We start from the raw sequence: 8,710 nt of genomic DNA on the forward strand, positions 1-8,710 counted from the left end.
CGTGGCTGATAGCGCCACTTGAGCAAACACTATAAATAGGTACTTTGTAATCACATAGAGGAGGAGGAACAACACATAACAAAAACTTAATACTATGAGACTTCTTTTTCTCTCTCTCTAAATTCTCTTTGATTCTCTCCTCCTCGATCTCTTAGTTTACTTTGTGTTGCACGAATCAAATCACCTTCTGTGTCCTACCCCATAGCAATGGCGCCATTTGTGGGGAACATTGATTCTCTAGGATGAAATGATCCATAGTTCGTGGATCTTTGTTATGGAGAGCACGCGAAACAGAAAAGCTTCAGTAGTAGTAACACATTCTTCACCTATGAGGGAAGTCACGGCCTCTCCAAGGATGGAGGAGAACGTGGTGTTTACAAGCGCGTAATTAGCTGAGCTCGTAGAGATTTTGAAATAACATAACACAATATTTGAAGAACATCAAAAACTGATCGCAAATCTACGAACAAAAAAGGACGATGCACAAAATGAACATTCGAAGGTAGTAGTAAACGGGCTGAGCAAATCGAAATCTCATATTCCACCAAAGTCTAGAAAGAGAGAATCTTCAATCACTATTGCCACAAATATGGAGGAAGAGGTGGATCCTTACAAGGTTATTCCTTTCAACATGTCATTTTCTAAATGCTTAGTGGAGCCTTAGGTCCCAAAATAGTTACGACAACTTCTAGCAATGGAACTATACGGCAAATCATCCGATTTGAATGATCATTTGTCGATGTTCAAGTTGGCATTTTCATATGAAGGAGCTTCAGCCTCAATAATGTGTCACGCATTCTCACTGTCGTTGAAATCCACAATGTTGAAGTGGTTTAATCTCTTCCATCGAGATCCATCGATTCATGGCTAGAGTTAAGGGAGAAATTTAGGTCTACATTTGCAACTATTAAAGAAAGACAAAAGATGGAAGCCAACCTAAAACTAGTCCGGCAAGGACTTGAGGAACCACTTAGAGGATACAACTCAGGATTCAATAAAGAAGTGAGAGCTAATGACAACCTACAATCAGGAGTCATGTTAATTTTGGCTAAGGATGATGTGAAGGAAGGATCTCCTTTCTTCATATCCATTTCAAAAACGCCACCTAACACCTTGGAGGAGTTCTTGAAAAAGGCAAAAAAGTACATTAACTATGAAAATGTTTTAGAAACTGGAAACTAAATGTGGCAGAAAATCAAAATACATAAACGAGTGCAGTGCAAGCAAAAAATAACAAATTGCCTAGGATAGACGAAAAGCCAACTTACAAAGATAGGTCAAAGTACAATGAGTACACTCCCTTCAATGCGTCTTGAGGTAGAACATTGAATGAAATTATGAATGTGGAACTGAAGGATACCAGTCTTGATGTTCCTAAGCCATTAAGAACCGAAAATGGCATAAAGAACTAGTCAAAGTGAGCAACTGGACATGACACCGATGATTGCTTTTAGTTGAAAAATACTATTGAAATCCTCATTCGTAGGGGAAAATTGGACAAATATGTGCGAGGACAAGGAGGTAACTTTAGGCCTAGATATGATCGGTCACCTTCTGATGAGCAATGAGAAAGGTCAAGAAGTCCTGATTGGCATCAAAGAAGAGGATGTTCCAGAGAACGATCTCCAAGGTATCAACACAAGACACTAAAGAAAGAAGTGGAAAATCACGTGCAAACTATACATCCATCCAAGTTGAGGCATAAGCCGGATTCTCTTGAGAGATAACCAAATTCCCCTCAACGAGAGCATGAGGTGATATTTGTCATAGCAAGAGGATTTGTCGGTGACGAAGCCTCAAACAATGCTTGGAAAAGATGTGCAAGAGAAGTCTTAACTATTGCATACGGTGAAAAAAATTGTGATTGGATTAAAAGAAGGCCTTCGTTGTTCATTTGTTACGACAAAGACACGAACATGTTAATCGTTCCAAATCATGATGATCCCCTTCTAGTTAAAGCCTTTATAAACACCAAGGATTTACAGCGACTACTGGTTGACACATGCAACTCTATAGATATAATGTTTTATGATTTCTTTAAAAACCTTAGAATTCGACGATCAGAGTTACTCCTCTATAACGAGGATCTCATAGGTTTCTCCAATCACCTCATGACTCCAATAGGATATGTAAAATTACATTTAACCTTTGGGAAATCACTGATATCTAGAAAGAATATGGTTAGGTTCATCGTGGTAAAGCTGTAGTCATCCTACAATGCCATATTGGGCAAGCCAACCTTCAACACATTAAGAGCAATGAATTCAATGGTTCATTTGGCCATGAAATTCGTCAGTGGTGAAATGCAAGTCATAACATTGAAAAGAGATCAGAAGAAAGCCCATGAATGTTGTAAAGAGTTGCTAAGGTGAAAAAGCAAAGATAAGTCTGAGGAAATGGATTATGAGCCTAGAACCAAAACATAGTTTGAGGTAATGCTCATTGAGTTGTATTGCAGAGAAAATATTAGGAAAGAGGCATGGGCACCTAGGCCAGAACCAGGAACGAGCTATCATAATCTCCAAGTCAGAAAGGCAGAAGAACAAATGACGTCCATTAGAGCAGACTTGGATAGTGAAACCATGAAAACCTTATCCTCCTTTCTCAAAGAAAATGTCAACATATTTGCATGGAAACCAAGAGATATGCTAGTTATAGACCCAAACCTCTTCTGTCATAAATTGGAGTAAATCCATCAGTAAAACCTGTGTGCCAGAGAAGGAGAAAAATGGCCCCCGACCAACTAGAAGAGATTGAAAGACAAGTAAAGGAACTACAAGAAGCCTAATTCATCATAGAGACCAGGTACACAACTTGGCTAGCCAATGTCGTCCTAGTCAAGAAGCATAATAGAAAATGGAGAATAAGTGTTGACTATAGTAATTTGAACAAGCATTGTCTAAAGGACTTATATCCTTTTCCCGACATAGATAAACTAGTGGAAGGATCCTCTGACTACCGATATTTGAACTTCATGGATGCTTATTCAAGGTACAATCAAATACCATTGCATCTTGATGACCAAGAGAAAATAACCTTCATGATAGAAAAAGCAAACTACTACTACAAGGTCATGTCTTTTGGATTAAAGAATGCCAGCACTACATACCAAAGGATGATGAACAAAGTCTTTGAAAATCAAATAGGTCAGAACCTGTAGATGACATGATAGTGAAAAGAAGCACCCTAGAATGACACATAACAAATTTGGTGGAAACCTTTGCTCAGTTGCTAAAGTATAACATGCACTTGAATCCAAAGAAAGACCAAGTCCAAACAACCAAGACACACCTAATACTGACTTTTAGTCTTCATCAACAGTTTGTAAAATCAATTTAGAATGGCATCCCTAATCTTGTTAACTAATTCAACAATGACATTTGTAGAAGTGAGCTCTTCGGGAGATAACTCTTCCTCTAGTCTCACATAAAAATTGACTGACTCACTATAATGGGTGAAGGACCAATAAAGCTCAAAGCAAGACTTAAACTGATCACCACCCTCATCCTCATGAACAACAAATAGATTGTCCCAACAATCTTTAGAAGGCCTCAACCAGAAGTACATTGAGAGAAAAAAATCCTTGTAAGCATGCCTCGTCTCCTCCTCTTTGGAGTAGTAGAGGGCATCCTAACATCTTCTCTGCTACATTGAGAGAAAACTCGACCGTCATCCCCAAGCCATTCAATCTGTCGCCCACCAATAATATTGTTTTCCCTAGTAATTAGAAATTGGGGGATCAAGAGATATAGAACCTTAGGAGTAAGAACAAAGCAGATACCATGAATTTCTCATTGTCCCAATCAACATCCTCCAATTTGGGAGCCTCGTGGAGCTCTTAATTGATGGCCATATCCTTGTCACAAACAAAAGAGAGATTAGATTCGTCGTTAGAATCAACCCCATCGTTCTTAAGGTCATTAAGTTGTCGCTCTAACAACTTCAATACAATTGGTTGTACTCCCCTCAAAACTAAGATGGCTGGTCTTCTCTATGCCAGCATGAGAAATTTGGTGCAGTTTGTCCAAATTAGAAAAATTACCAATAGATTTGGGGGGTTCGCAAAGGATGAACTTTCACCTTGCAAATATTGGGGGTACAAAAGGGAAGCCTAGGCTAGTTTTGGACCTTCCTCACAAGAATAAGGTTGTCCCAACAACATCAAATATTCACAACATATCCTCACTTTAGGATGAGGAACTCTGTCATCATTAGGTTTCACCGTCTAAGGGCACTTCTTATGGCAAACATATTTTCCCACCCCACCAATTCACGTTGGAATAACAACCATCTCACGAGGATTCAATCACCTCCGAGGATGCAACTCATTACCCCTCTCAGCCTAGCCACCCTTCCTCTACCAACTGGAATAGCTCTGGGGTTTCCAAAATGGCCAAGGGCATCACAACCAGATAAGCCCTTTGAACTGGATTTTTGGGAAGACATCTTCAAAAACATAACCAAACCCAAACACCCTCAAATAAGAGACTCATCAACAGGACAAACACAAACAAACTAGAAAGATAAAGTGAGATTAGAAGATACATAAGTATAGAAAACAAAAGGCGAAAGAAATCAAGCATACGCAACACTCGCAACAGTCTTTGAAAGAAATTAAAATAGAGGCCTCAAGCACGCGAGTAAAAAAATGGCAATTATGACCAAGTAAAGACAATTAAGAAATTACAAAGCAAATAAAGAGACACTCCAATAAAGAGGTGTTATAGGCTTTTCAAATAAAAAAAGAACGGTTAGGGCACAATTACCTAACAAATAGAGCCTAAAAACTTGAATGATGGGACACTCAACAGCCACGAGCACATAAGACCACTACGTGGTATCAGCTTTGTACTCAATTAGATGACATTGTCTCCCTGAGAGAATATCGACTCAGGGGTAACTGTTCTAAGGTAAATATCAACTTCCTACTTGATAAGTCAACATTGCCTCTTTAAGACAATATCAACCAAGGGGAAACTGTTCCATGGTACACATTGACTTTATACATCGTGCACATGTGACACACAATCTAATACATGATGAACAACTTCAAGGTCATAAGTCGGGTACAAATCTAAATAGCCGACCAAAGCAACAAGTGCCTTAATAGCAATCGACTAAAGATAAGTCTGGTGCAACCTTCAAAATAGGATATTTAACATGAATATTTGTAATAAACCACATGACTAATAACACCACATGAACAAACACTATAAATAGGCACCCTGTAATAACATAGAAGAGGAGGAACAACAAATAACAAAAATTCAATACTATGAGACTTCTTTCTCTCTCTCTTTAAATTCTCTCTAATTCTCTCCTCCTCTCTCAATTTACTTCATGATACATGATTCAAATCACCTTCCATGTCCTACACCAGAACACAAATGATTAAATTATTAAGAAAAATAGCCAAATAACGGGGTAGTAAGATAACACAAACAACTCGCAAAACATTAGTATAACAACAAAGCTTCAACAGTATTATGCCTTTTCACTACAAATTGAGGTCCACAATATCTTCCCTTTCTCTATTTTTTTTTATTAAAGGTGCTACAACATTGTAATGTTGTTGATGTTAACCACATTAATAATCAACGAACATAATTAATGTATTGGCAAAAGGGCACGTGGGAACACATGAACACTATATATAAATCCTTAGTTGATCAAGAAAATCTCATATTACCATTACAACATCATTTTTCTCTCTCTAATCGTTCATGGACCAAAATATGTTACCATTATTTGTTCTTTTAGCTTTTCCCATTTTGCTATTATTCTTCAGAAAACGCAAAACATCTAAGAAGCCAACCTTTCCACCAGGCCCTAGAGGCCTTCCCTTTATTGGCAATCTTTATCAACTCGATGGTTCTACTCTTTGTTTGAAACTCTATGAACTCTCAAAAAAATATGGTCCCATCTTTTCCCTTCAACTAGGTTCAAGGCCAGCCCTCGTTGTTTCCTCACCAAAACTGGCCAAGGAGGTAATGAAAACCCATGACCTTGAGTTCTGTGGGCGACCCTCCCTCATAAGCACAATGAAGTTTTCATATAATGGGCTAGACATGGCATTTTCACCCTATAGAGATTATTGGAGACACACTAGAAAAATTTCCATCATCCATTTCCTTAGCCTCAAGCGTGTCTTAATGTTTTCCTCAATAAGAAAATACGAGGTTACCCAATTGGTCAAAAAGATAACGGAACATGCTTCTTGTTCCAAGGTTACCAACTTGCATGAGTTGCTCACGTGTCTTACGAGCGCTGTAGTGTGTAGAACTGCTTTGGGTAGAAGGTACGAAGAGGAAGGGATCGAGAGAAGCATGTTCCATGGCTTGCTTAAAGAAGCTCAAGAATTGACAGCTTCCACCTTCTACACAGATTATATTCCTCTTGTTGGAGGAGTGGTTGATAAACTCACTGGGTTGATGGGTCGTCTTGAGAAAATGTTCAAGGTGTTGGATGGGTTTTATCAGAATGCTATTGATGAACACCTTGATCCTGAAAGGAAGAAACTCACTGATGAACAGGATATAATCGATGCCTTGCTTCAATTGAAGAATGATCGTTCGTTCTCAATGGATCTCACTCCCGCTCACATCAAACCCTTGATGATGGTTTGGTTATTCTATATTTTTCTCTTCGACTTTTATCATTCCTTTCTAGCTATTGCCATGACCCTATATATATATATATATATTTCTGCATAATTTTCCAATTTTTATTCTCCTTATCTGTTAATTAATTGCCTGGTAAAACAGAAATTGGTCAATGCATCTTCATCGTCATTATTGAGTTAATAACGTGTTTTTCTGCCTTGAAACTTTTTATCTATACACATTGTTAATGATATTGTTTAGAATAATGCTTTAACTTTATATATCATAGCTTCAACAATCATACATATGCACCTCAATAATATAAACACTTTTTTGACATCTTTCATTTATTTTTTATCTCTTTTTATTTCATATCATACCATGTATTAGATTATCACTATTCCGTTATGTATTTTTCTCTCTCATAGTGTAGACTAGTTTAAAAATTTAGAAAGAAAAAAAACTATACTTTCTTCATATAGTAATTAAAAAGATTAGTACAAAAATATTGTAGGAAAACTTTAAATTATTTTATTGTATATAAATAATATGAATATGACAAGAGCTAACCTAGTTCATAAGGTTTTTTTTTTCTATCACAAGAAGTGTTTTCCACTAAGCATAGGCCTAATCTCCCCTAGATATTGAAGCCAAGGGATAGGGCACTCTCAATTGGATTTGTTCTATTCACAAGAGTAGAGCATCGATCAAAACCCATACTCTTAGCTTAAGGGTTGAGAGCCCTTGCTAGCTTATACCACTCACGCCATCCTGTGTTACTATATATAACTAGTTCAAAAGTTGAAACATTGATTTGGGTCGATCAATTTGTATAGATTTACAGTTTTAGGGATCAAAGCAACACAAGTTACTAAATTTCAAGAACTATATTGTATATTAACTTGTTACATAAACAACAAATAGCTTTTGTTCCGATTATTATTTGTGAAGGTTTCTAATGATGGACTTTTATTTCTTTGTCAATCACAGAATATAATTTTGGCAGGGACAGATACAAGTGCAGCTGCAGTAGTTTGGGCAATGACGGCACTAATGAAGAGCCCGATAGTAATGAAGAAAGCCCAAGAAGAGATTAGAAACATTTTTGGCGGGAAAGATTTTATAGAGGAAGATGATATTCAAAAGCTTCCTTATGTTCAGGCAGTTATAAAAGAAACAATGAGAATCTACCCACCATTGCCCTTGCTTTTACAAAGGGAAACGATTAAAAAGTGTAGCATTGCAGGGTACGAAATTCCAGAGAAGACATTGGTGTATGTGAATGCTTGGGCAGTGCATAGAGACCCAGAAACTTGGGAGGAGCCAGAAGAGTTTTATCCTGAGAGATTCCTAGACAGCAAAATTGATTTTAGGGGTTATGATTTCGAGTTGATTCCATTTGGCGCAGGCCGAAGGATTTGCCCGGGCATAAATATGGGAATTATCACAGTGGAACTTGTGCTTGCTAATCTTCTGTATTCATTTGATTGGGAAATGCCTCAAGGGATGAAAAGGGAAGACATAGACACTGATATGCTTCCAGGACTTATCCAACACAAGAAAAATCCTCTCTGCCTAGTTGCTAAGAAGCAAGGGTGATTTGGAATATTCATGACAATGCTATAATAAAAATTATTAGAAAATAAGTCATGTAGCCATTATTATATAAATCGGATATAGGGACACTTAGCTTATTTCAACTTAATTAGTAATCTTAAGTTCAAATCTTGGATATGCATGTCGAATTACATTAAAAGGTTTCCCATATATCCTAAGCAAGATTTGTAACACCCTCAAATATAATATGAATAAACATGCACTTTTTTTTTCTTTTTGTAAACGTATTTATTAATCCAGTTGTGGATACATTTTACTTTAACAAAACGTGGGTAAACTTCTCTTTTCCTTTGATTCCTTTATACATACAAGTCATGACGAAAATATAAATCATTTTGTAAGAACAAATGCGTTCCAATTATAAAACATATGCTTTTTGAATGAAGAGAAAGAGAAGTGCTATAAACTTAAACTGTTGAAATAAACACACACACACACACACACACACACATATATATATATATGAAGGTTGATTCATTACAATAAGTAAC

The 8,710-nt window shown here is 37.0% G+C and overlaps 1 protein-coding gene across 1 annotated transcript; it reads left to right on the plus strand.

Annotated features, from left to right (window-relative positions):
• The first annotated feature begins 5,674 nt into the window (after window positions 1-5,674).
• On the plus strand, window positions 5,675-8,442 carry LOC114413138 (cytochrome P450 83B1-like). Its single transcript, XM_028377357.1, has 2 exons — window positions 5,675-6,620; window positions 7,593-8,442. The coding sequence occupies exons 1-2, from the start codon at window positions 5,724-5,726 to the stop codon at window positions 8,199-8,201; spliced, it is 1,506 nt and encodes a 501-aa protein (XP_028233158.1). The 5' UTR covers window positions 5,675-5,723; the 3' UTR covers window positions 8,202-8,442.
• Window positions 8,443-8,710: the final 268 nt, after the last annotated feature.

This window comes from Glycine soja, chromosome 1, assembly GCF_004193775.1.
Source record: "Glycine soja cultivar W05 chromosome 1, ASM419377v2, whole genome shotgun sequence".
NCBI classification, from domain to species: domain Eukaryota; kingdom Viridiplantae; phylum Streptophyta; class Magnoliopsida; order Fabales; family Fabaceae; genus Glycine; species Glycine soja.

What these genes read in the sequence shown, in the direction of transcription:
- LOC114413138 (XM_028377357.1), top strand. Translation starts at nt 5,724, where the DNA reads ATGGACCAAAATATGTTACCATTATTTGTTCTTTTAGCTTTTCCCATT. An exon ending in ACATCAAACCCTTGATGATG is followed by an intron (nt 6,621 to 7,592) that starts GTTTGGTTATTC and finishes TGTCAATCACAG; the next exon opens with AATATAATTTTGGCAGGGAC.